This window comes from Lissotriton helveticus, chromosome 6, assembly GCF_964261635.1.
Source record: "Lissotriton helveticus chromosome 6, aLisHel1.1, whole genome shotgun sequence".
NCBI classification, from domain to species: domain Eukaryota; kingdom Metazoa; phylum Chordata; class Amphibia; order Caudata; family Salamandridae; genus Lissotriton; species Lissotriton helveticus.
Window position 1 is genome coordinate 1,674,369,210 of NC_136067.1, and position 22,999 is coordinate 1,674,392,208.

At 40.2% G+C, this 22,999-nt stretch overlaps 1 protein-coding gene across 2 annotated transcripts in view; it reads left to right on the plus strand.

Moving 5' to 3' along the window:
• PLCB1 (phospholipase C beta 1) overlaps positions 1–22,999 on the plus strand; it is a 2,228,480-nt gene that overhangs the window by 1,035,097 nt on the left and 1,170,384 nt on the right. For both annotated transcript variants that reach the window (XM_078649524.1, XM_078649525.1), the window contains exon 7: positions 277–352. In XM_078649524.1, coding sequence (XP_078505650.1) covers positions 277–352 — 76 coding nt within the window. The remainder of the gene's footprint in view (positions 1–276; positions 353–22,999) is intronic.

The following is a 22,999-nucleotide window of genomic DNA, read 5'->3' on the forward strand; positions in this document are numbered from 1 at the left end:
GCTCCACAATATCGCATCTAAGGATGCAAGTGATGAAAATCGACTTTTATGCATTTTGCAATCTAAATCAAACAGTGAAACATGGCGTGCCTACGACATGTCGCTTAGTTTTCGTGTTAACATTAATCATGTTTTCTGTTTATTTAAAAACGCACGCAATGCCCAAAATTGTTTCAGGAAGAAATGTGATGTTATGGTTGAAGAGCGTCGTCAATTGCTGAGCTGCCGTGAGCCTTGGAGCCCTCTCATTGTGTGTTTATTGCCTTTTCTCTACAGCATGTATCGTTTATTCTCAGCAGACAGGAAGCGGATAGAAACCGCACTCGAGTCATGCAATCTTCCATCTGGCAGGGTAAGCACGTGGGCCTCTTCCACTCATGTTCTCTATTGTCGTGGCCGTGACGTTGCATGTGTTCAATACAGAAACCACAAAACAGGAAATGGTTTGAGCATGTTGGTTTGCTGTTGTTGTGGGTTCCGCCGGTGTATTAATAGATACCCATCTGTTCCTCTTCTACCCTTGCCGTGAGAAATACGAAGAACGTGGATCACATTCATGGATTAGCAGCAAAGCATTCTTGAAGCAGGTTTGCCAGCACGATTTACGCCATACCCTTTCAAAAATGGCAAGGCGGCTTACCAGATGTACTTCAACACATAGTCAAGTGCATTTGCCACCATCTTTCTAAGACATATTTTAGTCGTTTTTTCTCTTTTTCGGCTTTATAGAGAGCGTAATTTATAATTCTTCAACGTTATTGTCTGATGCATCAGAATTTATTTCTAAGCAAAGTCTGTAATTTCAGAGTTAACTGTGAAGTCATTATATGTGAATCACTATATCCTAATGGAATCTGCATTACACTTATTTTGATTTAGTCACATCGGTAAATTCGTCCTAACAAATGACAGAATGATAAACAGCAATTTATTCACGAAAAGGTTATTTTAACCTATTGGTCTGTCTGAGCTAGAACTGTAGAAATTAAAACACTAAAGATTTCAAAGCTTGAGAAAGGAATTAAAACTTTTTAATCACCACTTATTTTGAGAACTCTAGACCAGATAGCCCTAAAGATTCATCCCTATCCCTTAGCCCATACACATGTGTTTTCTTCGAATGGCATTTAAAGAACGTGTGGTGTACTCCTTTACAGCTTACATTGAAAGACATAGAGGTAGATTCATCAAGCATTTTTGCGAGCGCAAACGGTGCGTTTCGCAAAATTCGGCCGTTTGCGCCCGCAAAAATGGCATTTGAGATTCATCAATGGGTCATGTACTCGCAATTTGAAAACTCGCAAATGATTGCGATTTTTCAAATTGCGATCGCATTTAAGGAATCTCAATTAGAGATTCCTTAAATGCTATTCATGATCCATTTCTGAATTGCGAATTCGCTATTTTTGGCCGATATTTACCGCGAAGTCTGACTTCGTGGTAAATAGCGAAAACTTAGAAAAATGCACGTTTCTAAGTTGGATGTTACACACACACATGTCCTTTGGATATGTGTGTGCGCAACATCAGTCTACATTTTCATTTCAGGGGTGCTACAGGGTGTCCTTTGGACACCCCTGGCACCCTTGAAATCGCATCCTTATTTGCGATTAGCAAATTGCTAATCGCAAAATTTGCTAATCGCAAATAAGGAACATGTAGAAATCGCAATTATTTTTGCGATTTCTACATGAATCCCGTTTTGCGAGTCTTTAATAGCGATTCCTTAATAATCGCTATTAAGGACTCGCAAAACGGGACATGAATCTAGGTGATAGACTTAACAGGCTGTACTTTTCAGTGGTTGCAGTCACAGTTACACTGTTTCAGCTTTTCTAGAGATGTTATGGAGGTCTCAGCCATGAAGCTTTGACACTGCAGCCGCAGGCTGAGCCTAAGTCAATGATCTGGAAAGTCTTTGGATGCAAAGTCACACATGCAGAGTTAATGTGTAAGCATTATTAGCAATCTGATGGCATACCCATCTAAATTCGGAACCAAGGTGCATAATGAGACATTTATACGTTGATGCTCTATAAAATTCACTGTGTTTGAGATTGTAATTTCTAAATGTGTTTTCATGTTGTGTTATAAAGCACAAATCATGTTGTTTCCACACTGCCTCTTTAGAATATTTTGTACACATCTGCTTAAGCAAGAGTTAATAGGTCTAAGGTAGTGACAGTTAGCCAGAATTTAAGGTTGTCCTCATATCCATTGTTGTTCATTTTCTAAGGGAGCAGAAAGCTTATTTAAGAAGCTAATTTTTATGACTTTTCTGAGGAGTAGTTGGTTTGATTGCGCTCACAGGGATGGATTGAGAGCATTAAATACCATTGTACCCTAAAGTTATGTTGATTGGTTGTGTTTATCAAAGTTATCCCCCCAGTATGAAGTGAGGAGCAACATTTAAAGATATTTCGTTTTAGGCAGCACCAAGATTTCATCCATCAATCTCTTTCATTGGGGTGCATATGAAATGGTGGAGAAGAGGGCTGATGGAAGGTTTGAAGCACAGTTGTTAAGGTGGGAAGAGGCAAGGAAAGTCAAATTGTGCAGTGTACAGTGTACATTCGAGGGCAGGAACTGATGGTATATTGTTTTTGATAGAGCTTGCAATGTGCATATTATATTCATAATGTACTCTAGTCATGGCATTCAGGACAAGAACCTGAGAACAGATGGGAACATAAAATCATGGTCCCTGTTCTCAATGACAACAAGCTCTATTTTATCTCAGAGAAGCAATATACTGCACTCAGTCTCCTACTGCAACTACACTGTCTGTGGATGTAGCCTTTATCATCTCTCTCCCTCTCTCTCTGTAATCAACACATTTACAGCAAAGTCCAGAGCTGATTGCTTTGTTGGAATGAGACATGCCCGTTGGTCCCACCATATACAACTGCCTTAAGGTCTTAGGAACCTACGGCTTTTCAGAGGACAGAGATGGCAATAATTCAAGGAGAAATCCTCTCTAGAAACCAAGGTGATGGCACAATGACACTGTCGCTGCCCAGTCTTCCAGAGTTCTTGGCCTACTTCTTGATTGCTTTGTTCTTGTAAAGCCTTGCTGGTCTTAACCTACCAAGCACTTAGCCCATTGAATGTTGTGGTAGTACCTCTGGGCACGTGTAGGCCACATGGTGCAGAATTCCCTCAATTTCAGTCTAGTTTTACATAGGCAGGTGGTGACCAATGATGCAAATCTCCGATGAAAGATAGATAGATCTTGAAGGCTTTGACTTGCTGAATCTGAACCTAAACAACTGAAGGACAGGTGAGGCAATAGTGGGGAAACTTTGTTTCCTAGACACTGTTCATCTGATGCCACACATAATTGCTAGGTGGCCAGAATTCTTCCTTCCCTATTTGAAATGCAATTGAATCATTGCAGGTGTGGCCTAATAGAAACCCATAGTACATCTTGTTACCGATAACAGAACGGAAAAGGGCTGGTGCATAAGGACAGGGAGTAGTAACTATACGGAGGTAGTTAACCTCCTAATGACGGTGATTCTGCCTATAAAATGAGAAATGAACACCTTGAGATGTGGATGGGAATTACATGTTTGGGTAACAGAGAATTTCAGGCAGCTTCCTAATGCATCAAAGAGGACAGATAGATACTTTTGTTCATTATGCTATGTTATGTTATGTTATGTTATGTTATGCTATGTTTGTTGATTGTAATGCCCTCAGTGTGGAGGGAACTTCAGGTAGACGTGATGCTGCAAAGTTAATCAAGGGGTAACAGTGAAAGGAATTGGATCCTGATAATGAGATCAACACCAGTAGGTGATTTTGTCATATTCACGAAGATTCGTTCATGAGTTAGTGGCACACCCTTTTGACTTAGGCCTGATACTAAGGCCCCAATTTACTATACTTTGATACAGCACAGTACAACAAGGGAAGTTGCTGTTTAGCGTCAAAGGGAGAGAGCAAAAATGCACCATACAAACCAAGATATTGTGAAGTTCTCCTCTCTCTTAGTGTTAACACACTTCTGTCTGCCTAGTGTGTTTTGTTCAGAAGAGTTTGTGTGTAGTAAGAGATACCTTCCTGCACAAAAACTATTCTAGGAGGCATATTCCTCTTTGTGTTTGCTTAAGATGCAGCACACATGCAAAGAGTAAGTAATGATGAGAAAGACAAATATTTCTCCTCGTTACGCCAGCCCCGAATAGACACGCCATTTTGGTACAAATCCATGTTGACTGACGTTAGTAAACATGGTTTTGCGCCAAAAGACATGGGTGGGTGCTTGGGAACACCCAGGCTCACCTTATGTAACGTCTCCCTGAAGCATGGTATTGCAAGGCAGAGCTATTCCATGCAAAGCCACGCAAAAATTGATTTGCGTGGCTTAGTAAATCCCAGCATGGATTTTACTTCAGGGCCGTGCCACAAAAATTAGGCAACCCAATGAAAAATCTTAATAAAGCTGGGCCTGAATTTTCAGGACTGAAAGGCACCTACTTCTGAAATAGATCTTTATGAATCGGGGCCTTGAGAGGAACCAGGGCCTGGGAATGAGGTGGAAGTAATTTGATGAATTTTGCTTCCAACTGCACGAAGCAGAATACTCCTCTTTTCCCGAAGCAGCTTCTACACACTTGGACTTAATGTTTTTCTTCGAGCCATGTAATGGCCATTTTTGTGTGCTGCTGTGTTCACATTTTATAAATAAATGTGCTGCTGGAGAACAGTTGCAACTACCCTTACCCACTAGGATTGTAGTCTGCTCTGACGCCTACAGCTTACTGAAAGATGTGTATGTGCCAATCTTCTACATTTCCAATTAACAATTATTATAATTAGCTTTATGAATTTTCTACTGTATTATGATATGTGATGTTGATTAATTATGTGTGCTTTGAGGTTCTTGTTTAGTTATTTACAGTTTGCCTTCAATTTAACTAAACCACAAAAAAATGAAGACAATCCCTAAAAAAATGAACCTATAACGTGTAAACCTAGATGGTCAATGAAAATAAATGCGACTAAACGTATATGAAAGCACACTACAACAAAGTATATGAAACTAGAGTAAACAACATGTACACCATCACTTGTCCACTTATTTTCAGTGCACCAGTCTGGCACATACTTAGTTTGCTGCAACCTTGAGGTGTCCTTGGGTTAGGGAGTGTTTAGTATGTCACATGGTCATTGATATACTTTGCTCAGATAATAATGGAATAATTATACTGTGCCATAGATCCTGCAGAAGGAGGTAATTACAATACCATGATAGCTGTCTCAGATTTAAAGTCACAGAGCCAAGATAGTATTGTTTCCTTGCTGATGCCATAACTGGACTTTGAAGTTCAGAAAAAAGGGGAGCAGCACCAGCCTTAGCATCATGGAAGAAAACCTTACTTTGGATGTCAAACCCATTCAGGGGTATGGTAGAATAGACATAGGCTTTAATTCACAAAGGTAAACTTAGATCTGAAGCTCGGTGGCGATGTGTGATTGGCTTTTGGAATGACATCTCATTTGAGTCTATTAGGCTAGAATTGTTTACCAGATCTGCATAGAGATGTCCTTGACTGCTTATCTAAATTGTCAATATCACGCCTCTCAGGCAGCTCCAGATATATTGTTATATGTAATTAGGATGGAGTTTTGTGTCATGGCTGTTAGGCCCCTTCAGGTCCTTGAAGGCTATGGCAACCAAGCAAAGGGCATTCATGCATTGTTCTTAGTGGAGGCCAACATCTGCCCTAATTCACGCATGCGTGGAGCAGTTATTGTATAACTTTACTGTCATCTATAAGACAAAACCAAACCATGCAGGGTTCAATTGGGTTCAGACTGATCACGTGACACATCCCACTTCTCAGATCACTAAATGTAATAGTGGAGAAAATGAAACCGAGCAATCTATTAAAATTTGCAAACATACAATAATTGGCATAACACTGGAAGTTTTTGGCTACGAAAAAATTCTACAGATATGCAGTGTTTAAAAATGGAATTTAAAGAAATTGTCTGCATCAGCCTATAATGAACACTTGAAAACGAGCATTCTAAGCAAATATACTTATAATATTCTGCATCTGCATGCTTCATTTGAAAAAGGGAACTTGTATCTATATGAATGGGGACCTGCATGTTATATGGTTCATATTTTATTACATTTAACAGATCCTTAATTTACTGTATATATTCGTTGAGTAGAAGCAGATTATTTTCTGAGATACCAGATTTCTTTCCACAGTGCACCCTGGTTAAAAGTTTCTGTGTTGAAACTAGGAATTGCAGGCGAACAGACACTTAAGTGTATTTGCAAACACATTTCAAATACAAAAACATACCGCTACAATAGAAGTGTGCCCTTGACTAAAGTGCAAAGTCTATATTTAGCGAGATAAGCAGAGCATTGTTCAACACAGCATTTAATAACTATAACCACTTCTTTCTGATGCTAATATTTACTGTTAGTACTTTCCATTAGGCTCGTTTGGAATAATTCATCTGAAATGAGAAGCAGAAACAATTTGGCGGGCGTGGCTCTCAATTATTAAATGTTTGCAAATATGTCACTGTGCTCCACAAAGCCTCCTGAGATGGTGAGCTTATCTGTCTGATAAGCAGGGGTGCTGGTTGTGATGGCTTTGTAAATGATGCAGTTAGTTTTTAAGATGGGGTGGGCTGGCATGGGAAGCCAATTGAGTTCAACCCGGTATAGAGTTGGTTTGAATATATTTCCTTCAGGCCATGAATGTGACGTGCTGTCCTTGTAAGATGCCCCAAGGGTACCAATGTAGAGTTTAGGAGGCCTTAGATTAGGGCAATACCAACACCTAGATTCAAGAGTACGAGGGCTTGAACAGACATCCGGAATACACTTTCAAGAAAAAATGGTTTGGCTTTCTTTAAATGAGAGAGCTGCTAGGAGGCAGTCTTTGCTTTTTTGGTGATGTGCTCCTTGAGGAAGATGTTAGTGTCCAGGGTGATCCAAGTGATGTGGCATGTCATGAGAGTTGGGGGTTTGAAACCATCAAGGTTCTTGTCATCGAGCCAGGTTTGTTCTGTATTTTGTTTGTTGTGCTTCACAAACAATAGGAATTTTGTCTTGGTTGGGTTGAGCTTCAGGTAGGCACTGGCCATCCAGGTGTGGATGATGTGCAGTGTTGTAGGCATTGTATGTCTGAAGCAGTGGAGACTTTCTAACAGAGTTGTGTATCATCAGCATAGTGGTGCTATCTATGAGCAGAGCACAAAATCGCTCCATATAAAGGTTTAAGATGAGTGGAGGCAGTATGGAAACCTGGGGGACTCCACATGTGATAGGAAACTTTTCTGTCCTGGAGGTGCACATGTGAACAAACTAGTGTCAGTTGGGTAGGTAGGAGGAAAATCCATGAAGTGCACTGCCAGTGAACCCCATTTGTAACTGGAAAATGCGTATGAAGATGCATATGAAGGTGGGGTGATCAACTGTGCCAAAGGAAGCTGAGAGGTTCAGCAATATCAGGTTGCTGGGTCATCTGTGGTCAAGAGGGCATCATCTACGATGCGTTAGGTGGTGGTCTCCATGCTGCAGCAAGATCTGAAACCAGACTGGTAGTTGTGCAGGGGATTAGTATTGAAGCGACCTTGGAGTTATATACTGCTTATCCAATGACCTTACTAATGAATGATTCAACAGTAGTCAGCAAGGTCATCTGGATCCAGTGTAAGAGTGGGAGGATCTGGCCAGTCATGATAGCTTCTGGGAAGATACCTTGAGTGAGGGAGTTATTGACAATGGTGAGTTGGGGTAATAGAGCATCCTCAGAGAGATGTTTGATGAAAGATAATGGAAGGACATCATCTGCTTAACAAGTGACTTTGAGGGATTTGAGTATTTCAGCCAGATCAGGGAGGGACAAGGTGTTGAAGACATGATTTTGGGATTCTGTTGCAAGCAGTGGGTGTGTTAGAGATGAATAAGCTAAGTATCATCAATGTGCTGTAGGATCTTCTGTATTTTTCATTGAAGACAAGGTTGATTGAATTGCACTTCTTTGGAGTGAGGAACAGGTGTGTCTTGCAGCTGTTTGATGCAGTGTGCGATTGTCTTGAACAGTGCTTCTGTTGTTAGCTTCAGTAATGCTGACTGTGTGGTAGTTTACTTTGGCTGATGTGATGAGCTGTTATGCATATAGCCTTCGGAATCAAAAGGTCCTCAAGAGTTCTGTTTCTCTTGAATTTTCTCTCTTGTCTCCGAATGGATTGTTTACTGTCTGCAAGATCTTTAGAATAGCAGATGCTTCCACTTGCATGTTGTAATTGCCGGGTGACATTGAAGTAGCTTTCCAAAACATTATTGAAGTTCTTAAGTATGGAGTTGGCATCAAATGTGGGAATGAAAACAGTGGTCTGTGACCAACAATTGAAAAATTCACAATTTACATTGTATAAAACATTACACCTTGGTTATTAAATAACCTACAAGAGATATTTATGCATGTACATTACACCTATTTATGCATCTATATGAGTGAATAGACCACACAACTAAGAAACGCCAAACTATGCTCTTGCCAGCATCTTGTGTGAGCGGCAGACCGATGCCCGGAGGCCTCCTGACTAAAGGAAAGGGGCCACAAGTAAGAGAATATACACACGGTGATGTAAATCCTAACACACCAGAACAATCGTACCTTGGCGACATTGGGCCTTTTGGCACGTTTATGAATTCAGACCTGTGTAGCCAGGCTTGGCTCCAGGTTTAGGTTGCAATACACAATCCTGATGAAGACTCGCAGCAAAGGTTTGAACCCCTGATTGCACAGTCGAGTCGAAACGTCGACGCTCTCCTATTGATCAAGACCTGTACCCACATCCTATTTTGTCATATCTTTGGAAACTGCATTGAATGCACAATGAAATTTACTGAAAACATGTAACTCGTATATGGACAGGCTTGCAGTAACTGGTCTTAGTTATCAGTATTTGTAAAAATATTAAATTGACTATACTTTACTCTTTGATTCACGCTTTCACTACCCAACGAGACTACCTTCCTATCTTCTCCTCCTCTCCTCTTGCGCGCAACCTATGGTCACTGCTCAAGTATACTTTGATTTGTTCAAAAGGTGAATATTTTGTATTTTACTACATATTTTGGCGCTTCTTTGTTGTGTGGTCTATTCACTTATATAGATGCATAAATAGTTGTAATGTAAATGCATAAATATCTCTTGTAGGTTATTTAATAACCAAGGTGTAATGTTTCATACAATGTAAATTGTGAATTTTTCAATTGTTGGTCACTGACCCCTGTTTTCATTCCCGTATTGTGCCCAGGTCCATCTCGTCTTTAGGGGCTACCCCATTATCTATAATGGGCACCAAATGTGGACTTGATGGGGTGAGAGATGTGTTCAAGTATCAGATTTTCTATGGAGAAGTCTTTGACGGATCTGAATGCTTAGTCTTGTCTTTTGGAATAACATTTTATCGACGATAGTACGCTGACGAGGAAGATACATTGTGCTGATGGTAGTATGCTGAGGAAGGAGATAGGGAGGGCAGAGTGGCCAGTCCAGTCCAAGGGTATGAGTAGAATGCATTGGATTGTTGATGTTGTTCAGAACACAAAATCAAGGATGTGGCCTTTATAATTTGCTAGTTGTGTGACATGCTGTACCAAGCTGAGTGTATCAATGAGTTTAGAGAGGGTGGCTAATTTCTGAGCTTTCATTGCCTAGGAGGTTGGTGCTGTGGGCATATCGGATGGACAAGGTGATAAGATGATCTGAGAATTGATCATGAAATCATTGCTCTTTCTGGGAAGCTTGTATATGAGATGGAATGTTGCGGTCTTAGTTGCTGAGAGAGGAAAATGGCATGCCAGTAGTTCCCGGGAGCAGAGTGTTACATGCTTGCCTAGTGTACAGCACTAGGAAGACTTATGGATGACAGCAGTGCCTCCACCCTTCTTAGGTGACCGGTACATAGAATGGATTTTGTAGCCTGTGGGTAGAAGGACATCAAGGAAGCATGAACATGTGGGCGTGAACCATGTTTCTGTTATGAAGGAGGAGGCAAGCTTGTGATAGGTGATGAGGTCTGTGATGTCCAGTGCATGGCGTAATGCAGAGCAACAAATAATGAGGATGAAGTTGAATGTGTGTTTTGTAGTTTGAAGGTGATTTATTGGGAAGTCTAGGAGGTTGGGTCTATGTGTTGTGTGAAAGCTATGTGAGTGTCTGGGTTCTCTACGTTAGGTGTGATTGTGGGAATTGGCAGTATGGGGTGTTGAGTGAGGCACATGATAATAATCTTACCTTGTAGGTTTCACTAGTGGAGAGGGTCTGGCCCAAGGCCTTTCCATGTCCTAGCAGGCAATGCCCTTATCTGTGTTTGCCCTTTGCTGCCCTTTGCTGGGGACACCCGGGCAATGGGAAACCTAGAAGAATTGAATGAAGTAAGATGAAGGGGGAAGGATGTTACTTCCTGTGCAGGTGAATGATGGGGCGTCCAGTGATGTCACTTCCTATGCAGATGAAGGATAGGAAATACATTGGTGTCCCTTCCTGTGTAGATGGATGATGGCAATGAAGTCGACTTGCTTGGCTTCTGCTTTTAAAGTTGGTTTTGGTGGGAAACAAGTGATGTCACTTCCTATGCAAATAGATGATGGTAAATGCAGTGATGGTAGTTCCTGTACAGATGGATGATGGAATATGCAGTGATGTTGTGTCCTGTGCAGATGGATGTTGGGAAATGAAGCCCTCTCAATTGGTGTCTTCTATTTAAAACAGTTAGACAGTTATGGTGGGAAGCCAGTGATGTCACTTCCTGTGCAGATAGATATAGAAAATGCAGTGATATCACTTCCTGTGAGGTGGATAATGTGAAATTAAATCTCCTGCTTGGCTTCTTTTAAATGCAGGTTTGACTGGAAACCTAACTAAAGCCACTGATAAAACAACAGACACCTATCATGCTGACATCCTTATTATCTCTGTCTTTTGCATTCTTTTTTCTTGGCATCTCAAAATGCTGACAGGAATTCGTCCTGCAGATATCTTCTTCTGTCCACAAGCATGGACCCACTCTCTCCCTGTGCTACAGATGCTTGACAAGAAAGAGACCAGACTGTTGGTCTTCCTCAAGCTGTCCTGAGATTTGATAATCTTGGTGATTACATTTATTTGAACATCCTCACAGCTCCTTCATACATTGTGTTAGTGTGCTAAAATCAATCACTTCTTCTCTCCTGGAACAGACCAACTGTTTAAAGATGAATTATTATTTCTCCCCTCTTAATCTGGCCACCTTTGAGTCCTATATGAATCATTAATTGACCAAATGCCTTTTAGTTTGAAAATGGGTAGACATTACTTTAAGGAAGCACTGGCTTACCAATAATGTGAAGAGATACAGCTTTATGTCTGTATGTAAGTAGGTCCTCTAAGTTTGTGTACACCTTTAAAAAAAATGATTTTCTAAAATCCAGTTCTGAATTATTACATTCCATATCACCCTAATCCCTGAAAAATAAATTAGTTCTGAAAACCTCAACACATTCACATTCTTTTATGGACATCTACATAGCCCTACTGAAAAATGCACGCATATTCTGGACCATTGTTCTTTGCTAGAAACGATAAATCTTCAGGTTTCATATTGGCAGAAAACTAAGGCTTCCGCATCACATGAATTCCTTGAACATGTGCACAAGTGGCTGCTCAAACCATCAAGCCATTCTACTATGTTGCAGATCTCAAATCAGTGGCCCCTCACTAGTTACAGGCCAGGCTAAGAATTAATATTAATTAAGGACATCCTATTCAGCTGGGTATCCCTAAAATAAAGTTTGCATCTTTAAAACTTGAAGCTGAATGTTTACGCTCCAGCTCTATAGATGTTATTGCACTGGATATAGAATTATAATTTGACTACCTGAAAATAATGCATCATCAGGATTCCTTTACAATTTTACCATGCAATATATTTAAGCTCCTCTTTATGTCTTTCTCAAAAGCTACATATCTTAGGTTGCCACTTTTCCAGTAAAATTAAGAGATACTTTAGGAAATGACGTAATAACCAGTACAAAAATAAAGTGATGTACAAATATTGTTAAAAAATTGGTAACTATCATATCATGTTTGTACATTTTGTATGTAAACTGCAGAAATATTATGACAATAATATCATGAAGGACGTAGTCAAAAACAGGTATCTCAATTTTACTATCTATACTATTGTACTTATTTGAAAATAGATATTAAAGCTCAAAATAGTTATATAATAAAAAAATAGCTACATTTAATATTTAAAATAAAATAAAATAACAGGGTAAAAAATCTATACCTTAAACATAATACATTATTTAAAGAGGTAATTAAAAATAAATTACATACATAATATTACTAATTTGAACAATACAAAATAAGTAAACATATGTATGTATGTATGTATAGGTATTCTTGTATAGCGCAAAATCTGTCACCCAACGGGCATCCTGGCGCTTAGACTGTCCTGACACTTACACATACATTACACGATTACATTGCCCTGGGAAACAGGTGAGTTAACATATAACATATACATATAACATATACATATAACAAACACCTACAGCAAATTATATATAGAAAATGGAAATATGAAAATAATAAAGCAAACAAATTGAAATATAAAATAAAAGAATGCACATTTAATAAACAATTTAATGAACAGTTAAAAAAGAAATGGCAAAAGTTCAAATAAATATTACGACTCCAAACTATACATTAGTAGGAAAAGTGTTAGACTTTTGGAGGGGTCTGTTTACTATTCCCAATTCAACATAAGCAAAAGTAGGAAAAGTATTAGACTTTGGAGGGGTCAGATTTCCTATTCACACTCCAATATAAGAGAAACGACATAAAGTTACGGAAAATGGAGGCGACGGATTTTTTACTTTTCCCAATCCAATTGTAGCAACGGTAGGAAGAGTGTTGGACTTTGGCGTGGTCAGATTTACTATTCCCACTCCAATCCAAGCAACAATAGGGAAAGCGTTAGGCTTTGGAGAGGTTGAAATTACTATTCAGACTGCAAGATGAGCACAAGTATGGACAGTGGTCTGCTTTGGAGGGGTTGGATTTATTATTGTCACTCATATCTAAGCAACAGTAAGGAAAGTGTTAGATTTACTATTTGCACTCTAAATCTGAGCAACTGAAGAAAGGGAAATAGTTGGACTTTGGAGGGGCCAGATATACTATTCAAAATCTTACATGTTTTTTCTCACAATTCTGTATTGGAATATTAAAACAAAGCAGTGTGTAGGGAACAAAAGGACGGGGAACATAGAGTACCATATGTGAATCAGTAATACTATATGGAAAAAAACACAGTGCAAGATGAATCAGAGTGCGCTAGGTACATAGCATGTGGTGTTCCCACAAGACAGGGGCCCTTGAAGGACAAGAAGGGCAATATCAAGGAGAACACATGGGTTCACACCTGTACACAGAATCGTTAGCAGGGTGAGGTTGGGGCCAGAAAAATATAACATGACAAAAAGAAACGCATAGAAGAAAAGCAAACAGGAAATCCATACTCTCATCTACATGCCCTGGGGGGGAGAAAGGGGGAAAGAAGAGGGAATAGGAAGAGAAGGGGGACGAGAGGAAGAATATGAGAGGCAAAGAAGAAGAGAGATGTGGAAAAGGAGGGGTGTGAGAGAGGAAATTGGGGGAAGACGGCACATACCCGCAAGGATCATGACCAGATGGGATCTCAAGGGCAGTGTTACTGTAATATGATATCTGGTTGCCCTTTTGGCTTTATGGGGGCTCTCAATTAAGGGCTAGTGAATTCATCCCAGTAAATGCCCAGGCGAGGAGGAAGATCTCTGTATTCTATTTTCTGGAGCTTTTTCTTCCAGGGTCCCATGATGCTCTTGATCAGTCTAGGTTTGGTGAGGGTTTGCTGGCTTGCTTTCCATGGAGCTCCCAGTCAAACTCTGGATGTCGGACCTCCGGAGCTTTCCAGCAGGACGAACCAGCAAGGCAGGCTTGCTCATGGTTGAAGGTCACCAGCTTGGCTCCCATGGTTGAGTTGGTCCCCCTCCTTTGCTAAGAAGCAGTATTATTATATGTTAGAAGATCTCTGGGCTTTGTCCACAGAACCCCATACCTTAGCCTATAGAGAGTAGACCTACATCATAGGTGCTGTCTTGCTCTTTTCCCTGGAAAGGTCCCTCTCCCTGTGTGTCCTACCTATTTGTGTATCACAATACGACCAAAGTACGTTGTCCAAAACAACAGCTGCATCTGTATGTTTTGTCTAGGTGCTAAGGCCTAGCAAGAACAAAATAATAAGGGGCATTGTTGTTCGACATTGCTCACAATGTTCAGATAGAATCCTAGGAACATGCAGAGAGTGAACACAGCATTTGAAAACAGCCTTTGAAATTACTACAAAATAAAGATGCGTAGTAACATGCGCAAAGCAGCAGTCAAACTGCAGCCTGCTCATGCTAACTTAGTGAGTTCGAAAATGTCCCTATGGGCCACTAGACTCTGCAAATGTTCTCTTCAGGGTGTAAACCACAGGGGTCACTGCCTATGTACACAATGACCAAATACACCGAGCAGCAAGAAGCATTAGTAGGAAAGCATGTTTAACAATAGGCCAGCAGAGGAAGAATACGTGGGTAATGTGTTTGTTCTCTGTGGGGAGCTTCCATCCTTCATCTTGAAACCATAATTTTCACAAAAATAAATGTTTTGCAATAGCTAACTTTGAAGCATGTACTATGCGTAAGGAAACTGAAAATGATAAACAATATTACAAAAATGTATGGCAATACTGTTTTAAGCTTCTCAAACACTGCAAAAAGAATCCTGAATATTATAAGGTTTTCCAATTAATCAGAAAAACATGGAGGCGTTAATGGACAGGTGACAGCTGCACAGTCATATTCCTTAAACTCAAAATATCATTCAGAGCTTTGCAAGTGTGTGTGAAATCTGTCACATCTGCCACACCCTCGACTACAGAAAATAGAACAATTTCCTTCAATATACATTGCAAACTAGACAAACCTATGAAAAAAGTAAACATAGTTATGGTTACATCTATTTCTTAGTCCAACTCTTGTCTATAAATGTTATGTCATGAAATGTTTTTGGCCTCTATGCAGTTTTGTTACACCTTTTCATTCGATTTTTGACACTGTGGGCCCGATTAAGAAAGGCAATCCTACACCTTTATCTACGTTTATGATTGTCTCCCATTCAAATGTTATTTTATCATTTTTATAACTGCAAAGTCTCTGCACTCATGGCGGAGTCTCCTATCTTTTTATGTGTGGGGTCTCCTCCACAAGAGCGAAGCCTCTGTAGTAGTAAGGATACTACTTGTAAAATACATTTTTGAATAGGAAAACATTGCAAACTTACACAAAAGTGTAAGTTTACCTTTGTAACTGTATTGGTGGATTTTTGCATTCCTATAACTGTCTATAAACAAAAAATTGAAACCCATATCCAACATCAAAAAGCATGAAAGGCAAATTGTAAAAACAGCTGAATTTCCTTGAAATCAAACCATTTGTGGTAAACCCAGTAATTTGTAAAGAAATAGTTTCTGGTTTTGATTAAACAAGCACGAAGAACATAAAATTCATACCATCTACCACTAGCAATAGGGCCGCTAACACAGTCTAGGGCTCTGTACAGGTCTTAATAAATTATTCCAATGCTCAACTCTTGGTAGCTTGGCTGTGAGCAGGCAGGCTCAACTTAGGTGACAGGTATTTAAAGCATTTAAAAACACCAATTTCAGTAAATAATTAAGACGCAACACAATAAAAATCGAACTACCAATTTATAAAAATAGAAAATGTTTCTATTTTTAAAATTACACCAAAACAAAAAGAAATCCGATTATGGGAACCGGAGATATGAATGTTTAAAGATTTAGCACTATATAGCACCTATAACTCCACTTTGGGACATCTGGTCATGCTTGACCAGGACAAAGTCAAAGATCAGACCGACCGCGATAAAGCCCTGCTCGGATACCCCTTGCGGTAGGCCTTGGTCGCGATTTTATCTTTAGACCTGGAAACTTTTCTGGAGCTTTTTCTTCCAGGGTCCCATGATGCTCTTGAACAGTCAAGGTTCGGTGAGGGTTTGCTAGCTTGCTTTCCATGGAGCTCCCAGTCAAACTCTGGATGTCGGACCTCCGGAGCTTTCCAGCAGGACGAACCAGCAAGGCAGGCTGGCTCACGGTTGAAGGTCACCAGCTTGGCTCCCATGGTTGAGTTGGTCCCCCTCCGAAGCTATTTTCCAAAGTTGCACCAAAGTTCTGGAACTTCTTCTTGAAGTTTCTCTGTTGGTTCCAAAGTGTCCATAACACAATCTAAGGGTCTGGAATCTCCATGATGGTCCTTGAAAGTTTAAGACTTCACTTCTCACACTCCATTTTTGACAAAACCCTTACAAATCCACTGGATGGACTCCAGGCTGGGGAATCTTGGTTGTGAAGGTCCCGGTGAGCTCTGTTTACCTGTAGCTTTCAGGGAGTCTATTCTTTATTCCTCTTGAAGCAAGGCACATGCAAAAGGCTGCAGTTCTAGATAATGCAGCAAGCACAGTCAGTCAGAATGCAGGGCCAGATGGTACAAATCAAGTTTCCAGCTTGGTAAGCCTTCTCCTTCTCTTAGTTTCAAGCAGCAGAACTGAGATGTTTTGCACCTCTCACATATTTATTCAGTGTTCTCTGGGGTCAAGCAGGAGAGCACTCCTTTCCAAAGAGGTTCAGGGCAACACCCCAGAGCATTGCCACTTCCTCCAAAGTGTGGCACAATCTTCTCTCAGAGAGCACTATTTCTCCAAAATTCAATATGGCTGAACTTGCAGCAGAGAAGCAAGAACTAGTTAAACCAACCTCCAGTATGGCTGATTTCCATTGTTCTCCTCCCCTACCATCTGCAAATTCCTGCCTTATTCTGTCTTGGTCATGGGAGCTGCTGGGTAGATGGCCTGGCATTCCCTGCATGTCCTATTCCCCTTTAAAGCTCCATAGTTTACGATCCCCTACAATGGGGAAAATTAAATGTTCAATTTCTCACACAGCAGGGCCTTTAAAGCATATTTTATAAGGACCGTGCTTGTAGCTACATGACACCCCTACACCCGGCACATCAAGGGCAGACTTTAGGGGTCCTAAATATGCAAAAATAGTGTAGATCCTCACTCCACAGTGCTCCTAGAATCAAAGACGATTTTGGGAAGCACTTTACTACAATGGTGTAAGTGAAATATACAATTTCTCTATACGTAAGGCATATGAAACCACTTTTATAAGGAACCTCCTTATAAATTCCTGACCCCCCCACCCTGGGACATGTAGGGGAGACCCTGGGGGTAACTACTATGCCAAAACGTTGTTTATTACTTGTTAAGAGCCCCTACGATATATAGCAATTCATATTTAAAAGCAATGCTGCAACACACAGGGCTGCTTTTAAAAATAACTCAAGCTCTCTGCAGTGCAGACATGCACTTGCAGAAAGGGCTGCTGGTCCCTAAACTGCCATGCTCTATTATATACTAGGGAATGCCAATCCCTAACACATAGTGTACTTTAACCTCTTCCGTGCACCGAACAGCCCCCGGCCGTCTGACGTCACGGTGGGTGTGTGCGTCGGACGGCCGTGGGCCGCCAGATTCACCCACACATATAATATGCCCACACAGCGGGGAAATGCGCGCCTCATCGAAGCGGCTAATACATGTGTGTGTTTTCAACATAACAGTGGGTGTTTTAAACATAGCACGGGCCCTGGGCCTGCCCAGCAGAGCCGAGGTCACTCTCAGAGTCATAAAACCAGCATCTTGGGGGTCTCAAATGGGGCAAAAAGTGGGGAGACACTACAAACAGGTCCTGATTTCCAACACAATGAGGTAAGAAAAAACGGTTGGCTTTCCATTCATTGGCTATTTCCTCAGCGCAAGTTGATCTCAAGTAACATTCTTCAACACCCAAAGCCCAATGAGTGTGTTTACTTCCGTAAAACCTGGCAGTCTAAATGAATAGAAGAAGTGGTGTTTGTATAAGTGTTTTGCTAAGTAAATATGTAAGTATGATCCATTGTTTGCATAAGTGAGTAGGATGAATTCATATGTGAATAGGATGCGTGCTGTTGTTTAATGTCGATATAGATGTATAAGTATTTTTGATAGTGTTCTATTGTTCATTGACAGCATGTATGAGTGAATCCATAGGTAAGTGATTAGATGTGTGTATACATCTATGAATCAGTGAGTGGATTTTTAGATACTTGTATTGCTGTGACAATGGATTTAAATATGATAGTCTGTATTTTACAAAGAGTGATGAAAAATTGTAATAGTGTATGAAAAGGTGTATGTGATTGTCACGTGGATGATGTCATCAGTGATGTTATCAGTGATGTCATTTGAGATGTCATCAGTGATGTCACTGACCATGTCATGAATGATCTAATATGTGACATCATCGGCAGTGGATTGCGGATGCGCGAAATATAGTTAGTACAACTAACTATATACGAGCAATTTCAATGGTTTTGTATGAGTAAAATGTCCAGCTAACTATAACACCACTAAAACGTATAGTTTTTTGAGTGAATTTCAAAGGTTTTGTAAAAGCTAATTCCTAACTATATAACTTTTGAAACCTATGGTTTTTTCAGTGAATATATATATATATATATATATATATATATATATATATATATATATATATATATATATATATATATATATATATATATATATATATATATATATATATATATATATATATATATATATATATATATATATATATATATATATATATATATATATATACATATATATATATATATATTGATGTTGTTTTTGTGTATTTAAATGTTAGAGATGTGCCATTCAAACAATAGAGTTTATATCAGATTAAGTTACAACTGTTATTATGGCCCCCAGTTTGCAATAAACTGTTGCTGAATGGTCAGCAGTTAAACATATGTATAGTGGCATATGCTACTATTTCATTTCGCTTTCTATTCTACCCTGTGATGCCAGGCTTTTTTGTACACCTGATGGAAATGAATATACGGGTTTAATATTTGGAAGATATGTAGGCAGATCAGGGAGAAATTAGATTAGTTGCCTATTTGTGTGCCCTACGTCTTACAGTTGTGATTGTCAACATGCATTTTTATTTGAATATCACTCTCCTTTTGAATGTTAACACGTTTCAATATTCCACATTTCTTGCATTCCTTTCTGCTGAATCTTTCTCACACTAGGGGCCTCATTTATGTGCCCGGAACATCTTTTTTCTGTGATGTTCCGTTCCGTGGCGCAGGAGCCTGCTCCATATTTATCAGGCAGCACTAAGCCACTTTTTTGGCTTAATGCTGCCTCATAAATATCATCCCCTTTAACACAGTTTTCTGTGTTTAAAAGGAGTATGAAATGGGTGTTGATGGGGGCATTCTCAGCAACATCCATGGCTTTTTGACACTGCCCCAGATTTAAGAGAAGTTGTAAAGCTGAGGCATCACCAAAAACTTACGGCTCCCTGGGGGAGGTATAAGGAAGGTACAAAGAGGAACAACATCTCTATTTCTCCTCATTTTACCCTGCAGCACACATAGAAGGAGGTAAAAGCCTCTTGTGATTATTTTTGTGCAGGAAGATTTCCCTTCCTGCACAAAAATAATGATCCCCGCAACGCATGGTGCAAAGGTGCCTGCTTTGGCTCACGGTAGCCCATTGTGTGCCAGCGCAGGGCAAAAGGACAGGAATGCGCCATATCTGATAGATAAGGAGCATTCCTGCCCTTTTCTTTTGCCGTAGTGCACCGTCCTATGCAAAACCTCATAAATGAGGCCTTAGGACTTTAGTCTTAACACCACTAGGTGGCCATTATTTGTGCTGTTTGAAGAGTGTATTTGAAATATGAGCATTCTATATTTCCGTAGGGAGGATAACATACCTGTAAATAATCTGGCATGTCGTGAAGATACTAGAATATTAGAGATCCTAGCTTAAACCGTTCTCTCTGTTGAGGTGGGTAAATGCAGGAAGTGAGGGCAACAAAGGACATTCAAATGCAGAGTAGAGCAAGGGCAGCATGTGCGGAGATAAGCTCCCCCCAGAAGTAGAAGTCTTAGCACTAGTCAATGCTCATTCAAAGTAACGAATAGAATCTTACACTACCTGTGTCCGATGACCTGTTAACTGTGCACTAGGCTACGAGTAGGTCCATATGTTTCTTTTTTTTTTATTTAAGAAGCAGCCGTGTACTTCAGTCATTTGTTTCTCCACGAGGCCTATCTTTCTCTGGTGAGAATAACACGAGTTAATGAGTTATGTTGGGCACTTATGCGTTCAGAGGGAGCAATGCAAACAGTACAAAATAACATGCTGCCTATCCGAGATTGATGCCATTAATTTAAATGGAGCCAGTAATGTAAACCATTGAGTTTGCAAAATGCCTTTTTATCGTGAGAAAGCACACCATGTATTCTCTTTTTAACTCAACAAAAAAATATATATGTTTGCAGTTTATTTCTGCCCGTTTTATTACATCAGCAAAGTCTCTAGCTAATTTATTTTCTTGTAAAATACCTCATTTTATTGTGGTTTGTGTATTAGCAATGATTGCTATGACATCAACGTTCCATTTCGTAGGTAGATTAAGGACATTTAATTATCAATTTCCGAGAAATAGATGTTCTATTTGTGTTTGCAGGGTCACTTAAAACCTGTATGATTCTAGGTTACAATATCAAATACACTTTAAGGAAACGGTGAACAAAGATTGAAAGTTGGTACCTGGGAGTGTTAAAGATGCTGACTCTCCATACTGGATTCAAAGACTGAAGGTAACGCAGGGCCAAGAGTAGGTTCCAAATTCACTTGAGGTTAGAAGATGAAGAGTTTGGAGGGGTGCATTTCAGCTTACAAGGTTAAGGTTTTGTGTAGATTTGGGAGTGTAAAGGAAACTAGAATTAATTTGAGTTTTAAAAATCCGTAAATCAACAATATTTCGGCACAATCTTAAGGATTATAGCTCCTATGTTCGTCTTGCACAATAGGGTGAGGTGAGCTACCAGGGTTTAATTTGTAAAAGAAAAAGTGCTGGTGCCCAAAGTTCTGCTCAGCAGCTCTTGGATGGTACAATTAAATGTAGGAATGGCATGTATCGAGACTTGTAGTATTAAATTCACCTCATGCCTCTTTAATCCACAACTAGACACTCCCCGTCCCTTTATCTCATTCTCGCAGGTCCCTCTTTCTGAATGTTTTACCGTCTTCCTCTTCTTTGCCATTACGATTTGTGCGTTTTTCCCTCTCTTGTTCTCAGTAGAAAATAAGTGCTGATCCCCAAAAATAAGTGCCGGTGGCCCCCACCATCAACCACCGGCTCAAATGAAGCACAGGGGGGCATTTCACTAAAGATTTTGGAGCGCGGAGTTGTGCCAAATTTGGCAGCACCACGCGCCAACATTTTGAGAATGCAAGGATGCGCCGTATTCACATGAAAAGGGTGCACCCCTGCGTTTCCCCTTGCACTGACGCAAAAAAGCTGCTTAGCACCAGCACAGGCACCCTGCTGCCAAGTTGCAAGGGTGCCTGCACTGCAGGAACAATTGTTTATGTACCAGAAGGGACACCTTCCTGCACGTAAACAATCAATAATGGCAACTTGCTCTATCAGCCCACATGAGAAGAGCAAAAAATGTGGAGAAATGAATGTTTTCTCCTCGCATTGCCATTCTAACGCCTGGTATTCCACAGCGTTAGTTTTTGTGCTGCCTCAGACTTGTAAATCTGGGGCAGCATAAAAAAACAATAGTTGATGCAGTGGATGGCCCACAGCAACACCCACTGCATGCCCCTTTGCCGCAGAGGACTGAGGCAGAAAGGGGGATATTTACATTGTGGCGTTGTTAACCCACACTAAGATTTTAAGTGCCACCTTGTAAATATGAAAAATGGTGCTATACCACCGGATCATTAAACAAAATGACACTCTGAAGGTGATAGGGGCTTGTAAATATGCCCCTGGGTGAGTCATTGTATGAGCAGGGGGTTCTGGCATTAGTTTACCCTTCCAAGCCCTAATATTGTTAATAATGGGAAGAAGTCACCACAGGATGCCTTGGCAAACGATGCCTTGAAGAAGGCAATAAATTACATTGATTGAATAACTTGAAAGGGCACATGGGCAGCTCTGTCCATCAATCAGTGTCATGATTTTGTAAGAAGTCACAGTCCTGTGAACCCTATAGCTAGCCTCTGAAATGCCTGAAGAAGGATTGAAGCCAAAGGTATGGACGGTTATACCTTAGCAGGAGTCACAGGCTATGGCTATCAGAAACAAGCAATGAACTGTGAAAAGAGAGAAACATGGAAAGGGCAGTCAGGAGGAAAAGGAGAATTATGAGCAAAATGGTTGCTTAGACAGCGGTCCATTTTCAAAGCTAAATAACCATAAAATACAGAAAAACACATGTACTTTTAACATTGTAAGCTAAGGTAAATGCTAACATCAGGCACCCTTCTGCATGGCGCTACTTTTAGAAATGTATGAACACCAGTCGCCATAAGGTAAGACTTTTGTAGATATTAATACACAAGAATGCAGCTAGGGGTGTTAAACCTCAAAAAGGTGTGGTGGCTATCTTGCTGTATAAAAACATACCAGGAAGAAGTTTTTTTTTACAAAGTTTTATATAGCGCGAATTTGACCCAAATCGGGTATCAGAGCACTTTACATAGCACCAGTTACGTTACATGAGGATACATTCATTTTTGTTAGGCACGGGAAGAATCACAGGATGTTCAGCGTCATTGCCGAGACTCGAACCCAGTTCCCCCCGATTTGAGGTCGACCGCCCTAGACGTTAGGCCAACTCCTCTCCCTAGTTGAAAACAATGAGCAAGATAAGCCTTCATAAAATTGCAGGTCTATTCTTCATATGTGATTTTTGGATCTGTGTATGATT